The following is an 18,118-nucleotide window of genomic DNA, read 5'->3' as shown; positions in this document are numbered from 1 at the left end:
TGTTATAGGTATGTGAGAGAAGTGTTTTCAGGGGCGCCTGGGTGGCTCAGTTAGTTGAGCGTCCAACCTCAGCACAGGTCATGACCTTGTGGTTCGTGAGTTCGGGCCCCGCGTCGGGCTCTGTGCTGACAGCTTGCTCAGAGCCTGCTTCGGATTCTGTGTCTCCCTCGGTAGCTACCTCTCTCCTGCTTGTGCTCTGTCTGTCTGTCTCTCTCTCAAAATAAGTAAATAAATAAAAACATTAGAAATATATTTAAAGAAGAGAAGTGTTTTCAAAAAATATACTTGAACTACTTTGAGCTCTTCAAAGGGCATATCACATATGCGGTTTTTCTCAAATGTCTCAGAAAAACAAAAGGGGTGTGTGCGTGTGTGTGCGCGCGCGCTTGTGTTAGAGGTGGAAGAGAAGCAGAGTGAGACAGAAAGACAGGCAAGAAAGAGAGAGAGAGAGGGAGGGAGATGGTGATTAATTTTAAGTGTGGTAAAATGGCAACATTCGAGGAATCTGGGGAAGGGCATATGAGATTCTTTATACTAGTTTACAAACAAAATATATTTAGATTTTTTTTTTGTAAACCTGAATGTTCTTCAAAATAAGAAAGGAAAAGGTAAAGCGAAGCAGGGGACTGATGGGGACAGTGTCCAGGGGCTGGTTACCTACGGGGGCAGGGGGGGGGGGTGCTTGGGGACGAGGAAAAGGAGAGTGACCGGGGTTGGGTGGGTGATCAGGGAAGGGTTCCTCAAGGAGAGGATGAGACAGCAGCCGAGGAAGGACTGCGGAAAGAGCTTTCTGGGCTGGGAAAGCACAAACACAAAAGCCTATGGCTGACGGATGCACGTTGCATGCCAGGTGCTCAAGGGCGGCCACTGGTCTTTTAACCTGGGCAGCAAGGGCATGATGGGGTTTGGAACGATTAGATCAAAGGTTTTCAGTGTTCGCAATGGTACGATTCAATGTCTCTGCATTTCTCCCAGCAAACTGGATAATTCATAAAAAATTAATGTACGGTTTAATGTGCCACTAGGAAAACAAATGCTAGAAATGGTAGAAATGTTCGGGTGCTAAAAATTCCAATGAACGATAATAGGGTGTGCGCTTCAAAATACAAAGAAATCACACTGAAAATACAGTTTTTCCTTAGAGTCACATCAGATCATTGAAAGGCAATAATTAAAATGGGTCCTTTAAAAAAAATCTCGGAACCTGTTCCATTTTGTCAAAAGCACTGGACCTGAATGCCGGGCTATTATTTCCAGAGCTAGGTAATATTTAAGCATCTAAGTAAGGAAGAGAAAGATAATGCCATATTGTTCCTCTTGCCCACAATATCTACAGGGCATTTCCCCTTCAAAAATGACATGGGGTGGGGAGCATACTTCAAAAAACTATAAAAATACACATATCTCTCTCCATCCATCCAACCAAGAGTCATTTGTTGCATTATAAGAAAACTCTGTAAGTGTCTGATGAGGTGAGGCAATGACTAAATAATTACAACAAAAAACCATGTGTTCAAGAAGTACTATGGAAATGGAGACGAGGAAGGGATTGTCTATCAGTGGACTCAAAGGGGAAGTAACGGGTAAAGGAAGAAATGAGTTGGATCTGGAAGGTAAGTAGGAGCTGAACAAGAAGAGAAAGAAAGGTAGGTTTCTCTAGGCAGCTGGTAGCGTGCATGGCATATGTGGGAAATGCCCAGAACCTTGGGTGGCTATAGGGTGGGGACAGTTGAAGAAAGAATGTCCTAGAAAGTGAGGCTGGAAAGGCAGGTTGGAGCCAGGTGAGATAGGATCCCTTGAGGAAGTAATCACGAGCATTAGAAGCATTCAGGAATAAAAGATTCACGATCCAAGCTGTGTGCTCACGTGTTAATAGAGGCAAAGTGTGGAAGGTGGATTATAGACGGGGTGAGGAGACCAGAGACCAGTTAGAAGGCTGGGATAAAACCCTCAAGGAGGTGGCAAAGACAACTTGGGAAAGAAATCACGAGCAACTTATCTAGATCACGGAGGTCAGGGAGATGTCGAATTATTTAGGACATGGAATGGTCAGCACCGGGGGCATGATCAGATGTGGGGAGGCAGAGAGCGGGCGGGAATCAGCATGGTTATAGTGTGAGATGAACTGGGTCAACCAAGATCCGACACTCAGGAAAAAAGAGAAACAGATTTATGAGGCAAGGAAATGTGTTAGCCATGGATCCCGTTGAGTTTGAGGTCACTAAGGGGCTCCAGGATGCAGCCATCAAGGGGCGGAGCTCAGAAGCTGAGCACAAGGTGGAGATGGAACCACAGGTATCTGTACACAGGTGAGAGCAAACCTGTGTGTGCAGATGAATGCTGTAGGGAGGTTTTTCAGGAAAGGCAGGGAGAAGATCTAAGGCTAGATCCCTGGTAAACCCCAACATTAAGCGGTTCATTTTCCTTTAAGGTATTCTGTGAGCTGATAATATATTAAGGAATACGTGATCCATTCTCTGTGACCAAAAATGTACTGAGTCTCTCCTTACTAGTGAATCAAAGATGCCATTTTGAATAAAATTGCATGTGTTAAATGGTTCATTTAACCGTGGGGTTAAATGATAAAAGATAAAAGATAGTTTCAGCCTATCTTTCTGAGTAGTGGTCATTGAGCCAATGTACACAAATTGTAGGCAGCTTGTCTGGCTCTGACACACAGAGTATTTGGTCCCATCCACCAGGCTCTCCCGTACACGATACTAGAGAGAATACAGAAAAGGAAGTTCGGGGTCTGCTAGGCTTGAGATCACCCACAGGTCAAGCTACTCTCAGAGAAAAAGATAACGAGGCTTGGTCAGAGATAAAGCAGGCTTCAGACAGAGTTCAGATTCCCCTGAATACCCAGAGCAGGCCCCACTCCAGTCAGATCTGGTGATAGTCTACTGTCTTACTAAGTTACAGGGGTGCCCACTCCTAGGCAGGCGGGCACAGAAGCAAATGAGCAAGACTCTCCCTGGATGGACGGCAGCTATGACAATGAACATGAATGTAGCTTAAGGAACTCACAGGCGTGACATCATTGAAACCTCATGAGGATTGTGTGTCTCCTTATTTTACAAACAGAAAAAGCTAAGGTTTTTTAACTTCGTCAAGGCCACACAAATAGAAAGGGTCAGGTTTTGGAAGCGAGCTCTGGTCTCCTACAAAAGACTGTTTCCTCCACTTCATAGTAGGATCAGAAAACAGTGTGTGGGGAGGATTCGCTCCTTTTAATAATCCTTGCAAGTGTTTGTGGTAGGCTCCTCGGAGATATTCACATCGTAATACTCGGAACCTGGGAATACGTTAACACTCATGGAAAAGGGGACTTGGCAAATGGGACTAAGGTTAAGGACACTGAGATGGGGAGACTATCTTGGATTATCCAAGTAGTTCAATCTAGTCACGAGTTCTTTTTTTTTTTTTTATTAAATTTTTTTTTTCAAAGTTTATTTATTTTGGGGACAGAGAGAGACAGAGCATGAACGGGGGAGGGGCAGAGAGAGAGGGAGACACAGAATCGGAAGCAGGCTCCAGGCTCTGAGCCATCAGCCCAGAGCCTGACGTGGGGCTCGAACTCGCGGACCACGAGATCGTGACCTGGCTGAAGTCGGACGCTTAACCGATTGCGCCACCCAGGCGCCCCTAGTCACATGAGTTCTTAACGGTAGAAAAGAAAGGCAGAGGGATGAGAGATGCATGAAGAGCTTGACCCGCCATCACTGGCCTTGGCGATGGAAGAACGGGGCCATGAGCAGGAAATGTGGTAACCTCTAGAAGTTGAAAATGGCCCTCAGTTTACCTCCAGCAAGAAAACCAGAACCTTGGCCCTCCAGTTGCAAGAAACTGAATTCTGCCGACAACCCAAATGAACAGGCAATAGATTTTCCCCTCAAGCCTGCAAAAAGGGACAAAGCCCTGCAGACGCCTTCATTTTAGCTCAGTAAGATCCCTGCTGGACTTTGCACCTACACTATAGTACATCTGTGTGAAATCTGTCATAATCTCGTTACGGCAGCGATGGAAATCTAGTGACAGTGTTTGTATCCCTACAAAGTCACGGAGACCCAGAGTGTGTCAAGTTCTGATCACTTCAGAGGACCCCGGAATCACATGCCATCACTCAGATTACGAGAGGCATCATGTGCACTTACAGGAAATGACACAAGCCAAGAACACAACTCTACCCTTCCCTGCACTCCCAAGCCAGAGGCACACATTTAACCTCCAAGCAATGTAGTGCCAGTCCTCTCTCCTTATTCAACACATGTATTTCAGGCAGTGTTGGTATACATGAATGCCAGAACACAGAATCCTCAGGACAAAATTTAGCTTGAATCACCTAACACACATCAAACATTGAAACGTTCAACATTAGCTTCAACGTACGCCAAAGAGTATTTCTTTGTGAACAAATTGTCTCAAATGAACACACCGAAAGCTGTTACGAGCTGTTACCACGAGTTGTTTCTTCGTTACGTTCTAGACTTTGAGTTATTAATTTAATAAGAGCCCCGAGAGTTTAAAAAGTACAGACGTAAAAACAGACTATTAAGTGAAAAGCGGAATTAAAACAAAAACCACACAGAGCAGTTGCTACGGTATCCTAAAACGGTGTCAGGAAAGCCCCCTGACCTAAAGGAAAAAAAAAAAAAGAAATAGAGAGTTTTTGAGAACTAAAACAGCATGAACATTCACTGATAAAATCGTATAGCTTTGGTGAATAAATCGAGGGTTTTCTTGGAAATATAAACCACTCTCCATCATGGGACTGGGAACGGACTGCGGTCAAAACTCTGTCGCCCACTGTTCCTGAATTTTAATCAATCATTTTCTGCACCCAGCTCAGAGTTCCATTCTGCCCCGGGACTCGTGATTGCTCCCGGCATCTGTGGGAACGACAATAACATCCCTGGCCGAACAGTGGGGCCTGTGTGTGCCAGCAGGGCGCCCACGAGAGAAGGAGCTGGTGTTGGAACAATGATTAACACCTGCTCAGCTGAATCTTATTTATTCAAGAGTCTACATTCATGCCGACCAACACTTATTTATTTGTTTGTTTGTTTGTTTGTTTTCGTCTTTGGATAGCCTTTTGTGGGAATCTTCAACTCTGTTCAGTTCACTTCAATTCAATTGGTGACTACTGAGCAGGTACTCTATGCTGATACTTGATTGCCTAAGTATTTCTCCTTGGACACACCTAGGACTTTCTTTGCTGCAAACCAGGCACTCAGATTGCCTTGAACGTGCCTCTCCTGTACTTCCGCCATCTCTAAGGGGGACGTGCCTTCTTACATTTAGCAAGCTAAGTTTAGCAAGCATCTATGTGCCAGACATTTTGCTGCCCTGGAAATATGGAAATGATAACCACAGTGTCGGTCCTTGAAAGGGTATTGGAAATGTGTGGGTAAAACCATCCTCTGTCCTCCCGGTCCAGAAGAGGCAACGGGGACAGGGGTCATGTGAACTGTGGTTAACTGTACCAGAGATCAGACCGGCCACCAGCGAAGTGATGAAATGTTATTCCCGATACCACTAGTCTCCCATTTCTATGCCTTTTGTCCCAAGGGATCAGGGGACCTTCAAAAGGGATACCTGCGAGGGGTAAGTCCATGGCGATCTTATATATTCAAGGTCGGTCTCTAACTGCTGAATGAAATACCCTGGACCTTGTGAGGGAACAGGCTGCTGGGTGGACGATCTGGGAAAGACTCTGCTGTCTTCCTAACAACTGTGAAATCCTACTAGGGCGAGGACAGATCATACTACCTTTGTCAGATGTGAGAAGGAGGTGACGAAGCAGAGGCAAAACAGAGAGACAGAGAGAGAACGAGAAAAAAGAGAGGTCCTTGTTGCCATTCTGATGGGAGTGAGAAGCTGTGGGGCTTGCAGGAGAGTTCAAACTCACCTACATTGCGGTCACGTGGGACCTGGACTGTAAGCCAAAGAACTGTAATTACAAAGGCTGGGCACACAACTGGAATCCTCTCTCTCTCTCTCTCTCTCTCTTTTTAATTTTAATGTTTATTTATTTTTTAGAGAGAGAGAGACAGAGAGCATGAGCAGGGGAAGGAGCAGAGAGAGAGGAAGACACAGAATCAGGAGGCAGATTCCAGGCTCTGAGCTGTCAGCACAGAGCTCCACGTGGGGCTCGAACTCACAAACCCGTGAGATTATGACCTGAGCCCGAGTCAGACGCCTTAACCGAGCCATCGAGGTGCCCCATGAAATCCTCTCTTTCTTAACGTAGATGGGCCTTTCTATTCTCAGCAGGAGGGCAGAGAGGGAAATGAGATTGCAACCTCGCTTCGGAGCACCCACTAGGTCAGAAGAATCTGTCTCGCATATCTTTGTCCCTGCTAACTGTCCTTTTGCCAATTCTTAGCCCCTAAGCCTGTCCTCAGAATGTATAAACAGCCATTCATTCCCTCCATTACATCCTCAGCTAGCCATTCGGTGCTGCCATTTTCACCACTGAAATACACATTTGGTTGTAATTCATTTGAACCGATTCTTCCAGTTCTAAAACCAGACATCTTCATCAATAATGGTGTTACTGAAGTGGAAAAAAAAAATGTACATATTTTAATCCCGTATGAAAACCTCTTTTAAAAAGTAAGAACTCCCTAGATGTTTAGGGCTGAAACATCTTTAATAGTCTTACCGTCCAACCTACTTGTTTTAAAGACAAGAAAACTGAAAGCCAAGGAAGCTTAAAGACTTGGTCAAGGTTACTCAGCCTGGAAACCACTGCTTCCTGGCGGTAAAAAGATACATTTTTCAACGTGATTGGACACCAGCCACATCATGGCTCTTGACTTAAAAAAAACTGAAGTTAATGAATGAACCTTCCCTGTGAGCACTCAGAAAAGTCCTGAAAGAATCTTATCTGTCCAGATCAGTATGCTGATAAACTTTATGACTACTGTTTTCACATATAGGGCAACCTTATAGCTAGGTACATAGATACAGTAAAGCATAGATATGTATACCCTGGAATACTTTTCATTTGGAAATGAAATCCTCTTTTGAATCAATGTCTGATGTGTAAACAAATAATGTACAAAAAAGCACCACAGACGGTAAATGACTTTAAACATCAGTTATCGTTGGATATCATATGGATGACTTTAAACATCAGTTATCCATATCTAAATTTTCTTCTTCATAAAAGTCACTGGGTTCTCACATCACTTTTCATTTTCGTGAACGTTACTCAGCTGTAATCCATTTCCATTTTCTCTGTTCTAAAGACCAGTGACAAAAGGACTTTTAAGAGCTAATCCAATAAACAACGGATGTTCAAAAATAATTTAATTATCACATTTCATTGAGTAGCGAATTTTGTTCCTTTTTTTTTTTGTTTGCTTCTTTGCCACTTCAAGCATTCACGCCGGGATTCTTTATATAGAATGTGGGATTTGAAAGGCCAAAGTCATTGGCCATTTTGACGGCCTTAATTAGTCCCTTGAATTGCAATTACTGAAATCATTACATAAAGAAAAGCTCATTGTGCCATCATAAATGGTGTCATCTTTTTTAAAAAGACACCCCCCCCCCAGACCCTATTGTTAAACTCTGCCATTTTGGTGCCAAGCTTCCCAAATTCCTTACGTCAGGAGAGAGGCGGTCTCCTGAAACTGCATTAGAAAAAACTGACTATTTTCACATTTAGCAGCACAATTAAAGGAACTTTGGCTGATTTGGGTCCATTAATTCTTCTAGTCCCAAAGGCGTTTCCACCTCACAGTCCGGTTGCCAAATAGTAACATTTTCAAAGACAAGGGTTTTTCTCTATTGCCACAAACTCAGCCACATTCATTAAATTTTGTTATTTCTACATCATTGAATGTAGGTCAACATGTCGAGTCCAGCAAAAACAAGCATTTCTTTCCAGTTGACTGACACTGCTGTGAAAGATAAGAGGCAAACAAATCTCACTTCAGTGGAAAAAAAAAAACAAAAACAAAAAAACAAACAAAAAAAACCAACTCCTCTCGTTTGTAAACATGAACATCAAAATCAAGACTACAGTAGACGATGTAACAGATGTACTGTTGCGACCCAATTACCCCATGTTGATCTACCAGAAATGTATTTCTATAGAAGAAGAAGAAGCCAATGGTGTCCCTTGCAGAGTTGAAGGAGCCTTTGTTTGCAAAGCTTAACTCACTCTGTGCCCGTCCCGTCCCAGGGGAATGTCTGAGCATGGACAGTGTCCAAAGCTGGAGTCATTCCTGGTATCCCGCGTTGCTGAGATGTCATAAATGAAGAATGGTGAAGCAGAGCTGCACATCTCTTGTTAAGAAACTCTTTTTCCAAACCCCTTCCTATGGCTGGGGCCCTGGGGTTTCCTTTTCTGTCCTTGCTCTCTTGCATGGATGCTAATTGCATGTTTAATGAGGCCAGCCTGCCTGTCTGGTAGAGTTGGTCTGCAGGTCCGAGCAGCAGTGGAGACCACAGGCTCCGGAGTTGGGCTACCTGCACGTGCCTCCAGGATTCATCAGGTACTAGATACTGGATCTGGGGTAAGCTGGACGTCTAGACGTCACCTTCTTCATCTCGACGATAGGAATGAAAATCCTTTGCTATGCGGTCGTCAGGAGGATTAAAAGAGATTATATGAGTCAAGTACCTGGCACATAGGATGTGCTCAATCAATACCTTTCTATAAATTGCATTTCCACAGCTTCGAAGAAGGTGACCCAGGAACATCATTAGCAGATACGAACAAACCAGCCATTCGTAAGGCATCATTCCATTACAATCTCTTAACCGATGTGCAACCAGCCCACCCTCCTGATGTTCCTGTTAGCACCTCATCTGCTGTGCTTACTTCCATATAGTAAATAGAGTATAAAAGTTGTGAAACAGGTAAGTTTCTTTCTCTCACTGGCACATGTACACGAAAGCAAGAAGTTTGGAAAAGAGAAACAAATTAAGTACGTAAAAAGATCATCCTAAGCGGTCGCCAGAGCTATAAGGGACATGACGGATAGTAACAGGGCACAGAGGTTTGTGGCAGGGGGTGCTGGGGAACACATTTCAACTTGGTGACCCAGGGTGACCTTCCTGAGAAGGAGACGTTTGAGAACCTGATGGATGAGAAGAAGGAGTCTTGAGAACTGTAAGGCAGAGGGATATTAAGTGCAAGAACCTCATCATCTAATCCCCTAATTTCCAAGATGAGGAAACGAAACTTCAAAAAGAAGCATGACTTAGCAAAGAGCCAGGGAGGGAATTCTGGTCTCTGATATTTCCCTACACTCCCAAATTGGCCACATGGTTCAAAGTTCTCATGGCAAGTGGAGGCGAGGAAAGAGCATCCCAAATTGGGGTGAAGGACAGCCAGTCAGAGGGACTTTGGACCATATGCCTGCATGTAGTCCATAGAATTTAATCCTTAGGGCGTTCCTATGTGAAGGACAGAAATCATGTTTTTTTCTGAGACTCAATGACTATAAGAAAAAAAAAAAACTTGCATGATTTTATGATTCTAGCAATCAGATTTTCCGGTACAACCAATTATTTTCAAACCACTAAGGGTTTCAATGATAGCAACGAAGACTCATTATTCCGAGTCCTTCATGAGTTGCAGTGATCCTGCTTAAAAATTCTCATTAAGCCGGATAACACCGGCCTCACCCTGGAACACATCTTTATGACTATAACCAGGGTGAAGACTTCTGCAGATTCATATTGTAACCATTTCATAAACGTTATGGAATTTTTTTTACTTAACCCGGACGCGTAAGTTCACACCACAATTAAGGTGCCGCATGAAGGAGAAAATATAACAGACTCCATCAAGGGACTTTCCAAAGTCACTTAGCAATGAACCGATCCCCGTTTCCATACATTTCTAGGTGATTGGAACTTTATTTTTTGCCTCAAGCAACTCTTTCAAGGAGTTGCAGAATAAACTATATTGTTTTGGACCCTCATGCAATTGCCTTTACCTGACAATATACAGCAAAAATACGGCTGAAGTCGGACCTTATTTTTGTGTCTCTCAGATGTTAATGTGCTTACAAATCACCAGAGGATCTTATTAAAATGCATGTTCTCTCCCAGTAGATTTGGCGTCCCCCGGGGACTCTGGGACTCTGCATTTCTAGCAAGCCTCCATGGGATTCTAATGCTCCCGGTCCATGGGCCACATTCTAAGAGCTGAAAGTCTATACTGCCCAGTACGAAAAGTCACAGAAAAAAATGTCTTGTCTCTTAAGTCTCGGTATAAGTTAAAGCTGAGCACACATAGAGCAAATTATTTTCTTGTATATTGTAGACCTCTTAATCTCAGGGCTGATCAAGTATCCCTCTTTGACTTGGCCGTTAGGAAGCAGTCTTAGCAAGACCATAGCACTTAACGGTTATGGGTTATATTCACTGATCGTAGTCCATTGACCTACTCTTGACTACATCTAACTTTCCTAATACTGCTTTTTTGTTGTTGCTGATATTGCCATTTGCCCCTTTACTTACTATGTTTTTTAATGTTGTCTTACATGCATTTTTCTTGTAAGACACTTGGAATCGCTCCTTTGAATAAGAAAGTGTGAGAAAAACGAATCCCAACACAACCGAGTTGAACAAAAATACGTGCTCAAGGACACATTGATGCACTGGAAAATTTCTGGCACTTGCTGGAGTGGGGTGAAGTGATTGAGATGGAGAAGCAGCCTGTCCTAGAAAGACGCAGGCCTGAGAAGAAATAACCCCACCCTCTTTCACAATATGCTTATGACTTTGCCAGATAAATGGCCTGGGGACGGCTGACCAAGTTTATATATGAAGGACTGAACAATTAATTGAGCTCTGGTTGCCTTAAGGGGGTCTGTCATGGTTAGGGGTACCGGGAACACCTTTTGCTGTGGCTTTGGACCTCAGAGGAAAGCCGAAGTGAACACTGATGGGTATTCCGCATTATCACTGGGAAGGACAGGATTCCCAAGGTAGAGCTAACAATCAGGAGGCAACATCAAGCGAATTCAACTCCTCATGTCTTCCGACTTAGAGATGCTGCTGAAGCCACAACATCCCTGGAACATAATGCTCCGCTACTTACTATTCAGGATGCAAGAGACGTTCCTTAACTTAGAGCGAGGTATTCAACCCTGTGAGTCTCAATGGCTTCCTCTGTAATTTGTAACAACAATAGCAACGTCCTCATAGGATGGCTCTGAGAATTAAGCCCTGAACCCTGTGCCAGGCACCATGTGGGTTCTCTACCAATGGTTTATCCCAACACACGTATTACTCCTCTTTTTCTGTGCTAGGCCTCGGAGAAAATGGTTGTGAGGAACAAGATGGCCAAGAACCACACTCGTTCTTTCTAGAAGTTGTCTGGGTCCCCTGTTACCATTTATTTTCAAAGTTATTTCTGCAATGCCCTTGGGAAGTAAGGCGGCAACAACAACACATTAGTTGATACAATCAATTACATTTGACCTTGAGGTTGTAAAATAAGTTCACGTTGACTTCCTCCCCAGGCCACGTACCTTCTTTATCAAAGAACAGTAAGCAACATAAACCCGTAGGGCTGTGGTTTCTGGTGAAGAGTAAACACCCTCGATATGAAGAGTGCTGTCAAAACCAACCCATACCAAGCCCAAGGAGACCGCGCTCTGGGTGCCAAACAAACAGGTCTTCGCTCTGCCTATTGCTTCGGCCCCGGCTGCTGACAGTAAGACAAGTGCTCTGCTCTCCTTCAGTATCACTTTCTGCATCTGTCACTCACTACTCCTCCCAGCATATGACTTTTTGGAAATTCTAGTATCTCCCACTCAAGTTTCCGAAGCCCCCTACTACTCTCAACTACTAAATGCCACAACGTTCCGAGGGGAGGAAAATTCTCCCTTCTAGAAATTCCTCCTGCTCCTGTAAACATGTTTACAGACTCATTACTTCTCAACCACAGATCGTTGGTCTGTCAAAGGTGCTGCTGCTTCTTCAAAGCTCCCTAAGAGAACAAAATCAGTATCACTGGAGGACACAGGAAGTTAGAAAATATCAAACCAAAGTGAGGATATGGAATTCCAGTGATTCCTGAGGTCCGTACTGACCTTTCTCTACCACTTACCCTTTATGCTTTCTGGGGAAGCAGCGAGGGAGAAAACACTGGTTAAGTATAATCACTTCTGTCAGGATGTGTCTTCTTTAAGAGAAGTTGATAAACAGAAATACCATACAATCCAGTAATTCCACTACTGGGTATTTTCCGAAAGAAAATGAAAACACAGAGTCAAAGAGACACAAGCATTCCTATGTATATTGAAGCATTATTCACGATAACCAAGATATGGAGGCAACCCAAGCATCCATCAATAGATGAACAGATAAAGAAGATGTGATACACACACACACACACACACACACACACACACACACACAATTAAATATTACACTCACAAAACGAAGGAAATCTTGCCATTTATGACTGCATGAATAGACCTAGCAAGTATTATACTATGTGAAATTAAGTCAAAAAAAGACAAATAATTTACGACTTCTTATATGTGGAATCTAAAGAACAAAACAAATGAACAAACACAAACAGACAAGCAGACTCTTAAACACAAGGAGGGATGGTGGATGGGGGTATGGATGAAATAGATGAAAGGGATTAAGAAGTACACATTCCCAGTTATAAAATAAGCCACAGACATGAAAATGACAGTATAGGGAACATAGTCAGTGATACTGGAACGACATATGGTGACAGATGGTGATTGCACTTGTCACGGTGAGCACTGAGTAACGTACAGAATTGTTGAATCACTATGTTGTGCACCTACAGCTAATATAACATTGTATGTCAATTATATTTTAGTAATAAAGAAGTAAAGATAAATAAAAGAAGTTAATAAAGTTAGTTACAATACAAAAATGGCTTGAAGAGAAATTTTTGTGTAACAACAGAGTAAATGTCATAAATGAGTTAAAGACTGAATGTTAATAAAGTGGTTCCGATCTGGGGAATAACATAAGAGGCTTTAGGCAAAAACTGGCCAAACGATTATTTGTTCCTCAGAGTCTTCTATTTCTCTGACTCACCCAGTCACGTTCTGCAAATAAAGCTCCATTTGTCTCCAAGTGACAGACCTGATGTGGTATTAGCAGAAAAGTCATCTCTACATTTTTTAAAAGTATTTTTCTTTTGAAATGCTATCAAATATATATGCAGAAAAATGTACAGATCCTAGGTTCATAGCTTAATGAATTGTAGAAAGCTGTCTAAATGAACTAATTCATGCAAAAACACAAATACACTTCACAGATTTTAAAAGAGGGGTGCCTGGGTGGCTCAGTTGGTTAAGCATCTGACCGGCTCAGGTCATGATCTCGTGGTTCACGAGTTCAAGCCCCACATCCAGCTCTGGGCTGACAGTTTGAAGCCTGGAGCCTGCTTTGGATTCTGTGTCTCCTTCTCTCCCTCCCCCTCCCCCGCTCGTGTTCTTTCTCACTCAAAAATAAATGAACATTAAAAAATTTAAAAAAAAGAATAGCTTCCTATAAAGAATTTCTAATTAGTGGCATTACAGCTTTGGTTAAATACAGTATGTGTATTTAAGTAACAAAAGTAATAAAACACTCAATAACACACTCTCTCACTGGCATGGGAGAAATGTTTCTAATCGTTTTTGAACTGACTGTCTGCTCTAAAGAAGCTTGCTTTGTGGGACTACTATGCATGGAGTGTCTGGAAAGTTCCTTAAACTCTACCTGATCCTCAGATTGGCCTTGGCATGAGTTGTGATTCATTTGTTTTCCATGAAAAAAACTTAGGATGACTGAGGAGGAACTATTTCTCTTTTAAAAACATATGGCGTTTGTTCATAACGGTTATGTGTTATTATGATCGCTTTCTTCCATTTAAACAACTTCACTGAGTTGTTTTTGCCGTATCAAACTGTATATATTTGAGGAGTACGACTTGAGGCTTTGAGACAGGTTTACATTGTGAAAATCACCACAGATGAAGATAAATAACTTAACCATCACCTTTACATAGTTACCACTCTGTGTCTGTGTTAGCAACTTTCAAGTATACAATCCATTGTTGTCAAACATCATCACCATGCCGTACATCAGATCTCCAGAACTCATTCATCTTGTATAACTGAAATGTGGAACCCTTTGACCGCCATCTCTTCATTTGCCGCCCACCCCTGACCGCCGGCACCCCATAATGACCATAGTTGTCTTTGCTTCTACGAGTTTTGCCATTGTCCATTCCATATGTAAGTAAATTCATGCCATAGTTGTCTTCCTGTGTCTGACTTGTTCACTGAGCATAATGTCCTCTAGATCCAACCACAGTTTCTCAAAGGACAGGATTTCTTTCTTTTTTTAAGTGTGGGATAGAGATTATAATGTAATATATAAAATTACATATTATATATATATATATATATACATATATATATATATATATACACTATATATGTATATACACACATTTTCTTTATCCATTCATCCTTCAACAGACATTCAGGCATGTTTCTGTATCCTGGCTATTGTGAAAGTGTTTCAGTGAGCATGGGAGTGTAGGTATCTTCTCATCGTTGTTTTTTTTTTTTTTAATTTTTTCAACGTTTTTTTATTTATTTTGGGACAGAGAGAGACAGAGCATGAACGGGAGAGGAGCAGAGAGAGAGGGAGACACAGAATCGGAAACAGGCTCCAGGCTCCGAGCCATCAGCCCAGAGCCTGACGCGGGGCTCGAACTCACGGACCGCGAGATCGTGACCTGGCTGAAGTCGGACACTTAACCGACTGCGCCACCCAGGCGCCCCTTCTCATCGTTGTTTTTAAGAGGGATGCAGAATAAGATTGGTCCTGGCTGGGAGTCTGCCTGCACATAAGCCTGCCACAGTGCCTTGGGTTAAAACCAAAATCAAGTTTGCTCTGGCACATGCCCGTACTTTCCCCAGCAACTGCCTTAAAACTTGGGCCCTGGTCAGCTGTTCTCACTCAGGATTTCTTTGCTCTGTGTTCTCCATAAGCCGCACACATTTTGAAGCCTTCTTGTCGTGTGTGTGTGTGTGTGTGTGTGTGTGTGTGTGTGTATCCCACTCTCAGTCCACAACTCACAACTACCTTGTTAATCTGACAAACTTGCCTATTCTCATTGGATGAAGCAGTGCTCCAACCTTACAACAATCTCTCTGTAACATTCTGCAGGATTTTGGTCCCCCAAACAGGGACTTTGGAAAGGACACTGTATGAATCTAGCAGTGAGACAGTTTTTCTCAACAGGACTTTCTAGTGTCTCTCAAATGTTCTTCAATATATGACAGCTTCCTCGAATACACACAATGCTACTTGACTGTACTGAAGAGGGCTACCCATAATCTTCCTCCTCTATCCTATTAATATTCTCCCTTGACAACCAGGATTTGAGGACTCGAAGCAACAAACATAAAGGATCTTAAGGGATTGGATCACATAAGCCAGGATTAGTCTCCACACAGTCCAATTAGAAGGTTTTAGGTTCAAAAGGGATGCTGTGCCCACTGAATTTGGGTGCCAAATCAGAGAACTCATCACCTTCCTGTTTCCCTTTAAGAGTTATCTGATAGAATGAAATGCAAAGCACGTGTCTTCTTGCTGCCCAAATCGCTGCCCGAACTGCCTGATTCGATGTGTAACATCCCGTGAAAAGTCTTGGCAAAAGCTAATTCAGGAGTGTTGGCCAAGGTGCTGAAGTCAGGGGAGGGGAGCAGGGACACCTTTGCCAATGCATCACCCGCTCCCCTGACCCTTTTTAAGACACTGAGCTTATTCATTCTGACAAGATACCCTAGGATTTCAAATCTGACATAAATCTGGAGACGGTAGTGTGCGTACATAGAAAGGTCTCTAGGATACATATTCTTTATAGACATTCCAGTGCTACAAACCTCAGGGGAACCCACCTAAAAACGGAACAAACATCAAAAACAACATCTAGGGTTGTTTACTCAAAATGCACCCTACAAATTATTTCTCTGCACTTCTCTACCAGATCATTCTTGAGATTCAGTGAAATCAAGTGATTCAGAATCAACCGAAAAGTAATCGTAAAGTAAATGGCAGAGAATGACAAATCCACACACCTGAATGATCATTCCATAGTAAAAATTATTTTCTATGCCTGCTTCAAGATTTTCTGACTGTATCCTTTATTCGAATTGAACCTTCCCCCCTCCCACCCCCAAACGTCATCTTGGGGGGGGGCAGTTTATCCTTTCCCCCGAAAAATGTGTATGCTGCTATCAGAACATCGGGGGGTCCCTGGCCCAGCGATGGCCAACAGTCAGAATCACCTCTGGGTGACTGCGCGCTACAGCCAGTGGTAAGTGAAAGAAAAGGCACCCCGGCCACCAACCCTGGCCACACTCCAGTCACCCCCACCAGTTTGGGCATCTGATGCCCCTTCCCTCTGCCAGGCAATTAGCTTCCGTTCAACTTTCCGACCTCTGGCTTTGGAGAACAGTCCTGGCTGTGGGAACTGGCTCTGGGCAGCTCTTGGCTCCCTCTTCATGGGTGACTGGCAAGAGTAACACTTTCTTTGACACTCTTAAAGGAAGCCATTTAATTCCTAATGATATTTCCTGGCAATAAGGAAAATGAAACCCACAGCGTGGGATTCCGGTCCAGCAAGAGGCAGGCCAACAGTGCGGCTGGTGAGCCCACGTCTTACCGTAACGCGGTTCCCACTCGCTCCCCATTCCCACCAGCGTTGATTTTTCTCTCCTGACACTTCCACCCCGGAGTGTGACACCTACTGGAGCTTATGAGCATCCGGAGAGATAGGGATACGATCTGGGTATCGACGGAAAGGCTGGCTGTTGCCCCTGGGATTTCCCGCGGAAATCACCCAGAACTTAGAAGGCATTTCAACAAGGAAGTAACCAGTAAAGCGATCTTGGCGGGAGAACCCCGTGAACATCTTAGAAAAACACCAGAAACCACTCGATGCTTAATGACCCATGTCTCCTCCAGCCGGTACCCACCGCCCCCCTCCCGCCGCCCACCCGGGCCCTTTCTGGAGGAGTACAGTGGTTTGTGGCTTTTTAACCGCGTGGAGGGAGGACGGGGCGCAGGCCATTTATTTCCGCGACAGCGTTAACGCGGAGCTCCCGGCTTCAGCTGGAGCGAGGACCTCGGGGCACATCCTTTCCTCGCCGCGCACCAGTCGCGGTGGCGAGGGAGACGCATAGACCTGTGGCCCGAAGGGTTCGCTCCCGTAGACTCCCCCACCGCCAGGGTCCCCGGCACCCCCACGACCTGGCGCCGGGGTGACTGGGGAGGCATTCCCGCCGGCTCCCCAGCCCCCCCAAACCCACACGCATCCTCTCCCACGCTGCGCTCGAGGGTCCCCGGTCCCCCCCAGCGCGCCCTTGGCCGGGAAGCGTCGGTGGCGCTGCCTCGCGGAGGGGGCGCGGGAGGGGGGTCGGGGCTGGGGGCGCGCCGGGGGCTCGGGGAGGCCGGGCCCGGGGCCCCGGGGCGCGCGGGAAGGCGCGGAGGACGCGCCACACTCACCCGCTGCTGCTGCCGGCTGCTGACGGCCACCGCGGCGGCGGACGCGGCGCTGTGCCGGAGCTCGGCCGCCTGCCCGGGTCTCAGCAGGCTCCGGGTGAACCTGCGGGTCCGCTCGCCGGCCATCGCCTGCCGCGCCGCTCGCGCGGGGGCCCGGAGCGCGCGTCCCGCCGGCCTTCCCCGCGCCAACCTCGTCTACCCACCCGCCGTTCAGGAAGCGGAACTCGGAGCCTCTCCCCCCCTCTTCCTCGCTCTACTCGCAAGAGGCGGGTTTCTCGCGCGCGCACCCCCACTCCCCCACCCCCTTCCCTCCGCCGAAGCTTCGCGACGACTTTGCAAACTCTGCGCTCCCCCGGGCGCGCGCAGCCAACTCGGCGAGCTGCCCCGGCGCGGCGGCGGCGGCGGCGGCGGCGGCGGCGGCGGCGGCGGCGGCGGCGGCGTCTCGGCTGCGGGGGCCGCGGGGCGCGCGTGGGGCGGCTCCAGCTGGCCGGCCGGGACCGTCCCCGTCGCCCGAGGGATCGGCAGGCGGGGGGCGGCCGCCGCGGGGCCCCGGGCGGGGCCCGCCCACGCCCACGCCTACGCCTCTCGCCCC

At 45.5% G+C, this 18,118-nt stretch overlaps 1 protein-coding gene across 1 annotated transcript in view; it reads right to left on the bottom strand.

Moving 5' to 3' along the window:
- The window catches only part of DOCK10 (dedicator of cytokinesis 10), a 272,061-nt gene extending 254,329 nt beyond the window's left edge, over positions 1–17,732 (bottom strand). Inside the window, exon 1 of the mRNA XM_047873141.1 lies at positions 17,530–17,732. Coding sequence (XP_047729097.1) covers positions 17,530–17,652 — 123 coding nt within the window. The 5' untranslated portion in view covers positions 17,653–17,732. The remainder of the gene's footprint in view (positions 1–17,529) is intronic.
- Between the last annotated feature and the right edge of the window lie 386 nt (positions 17,733–18,118).

Source organism: Prionailurus viverrinus, chromosome C1 (assembly GCF_022837055.1).
Source record: "Prionailurus viverrinus isolate Anna chromosome C1, UM_Priviv_1.0, whole genome shotgun sequence".
Lineage (NCBI taxonomy): Eukaryota > Metazoa > Chordata > Mammalia > Carnivora > Felidae > Prionailurus > Prionailurus viverrinus.
The sequence above is the reverse complement of the archived record's forward strand: the minus strand, read 5'-3'. Positions and strand labels throughout refer to the sequence as shown.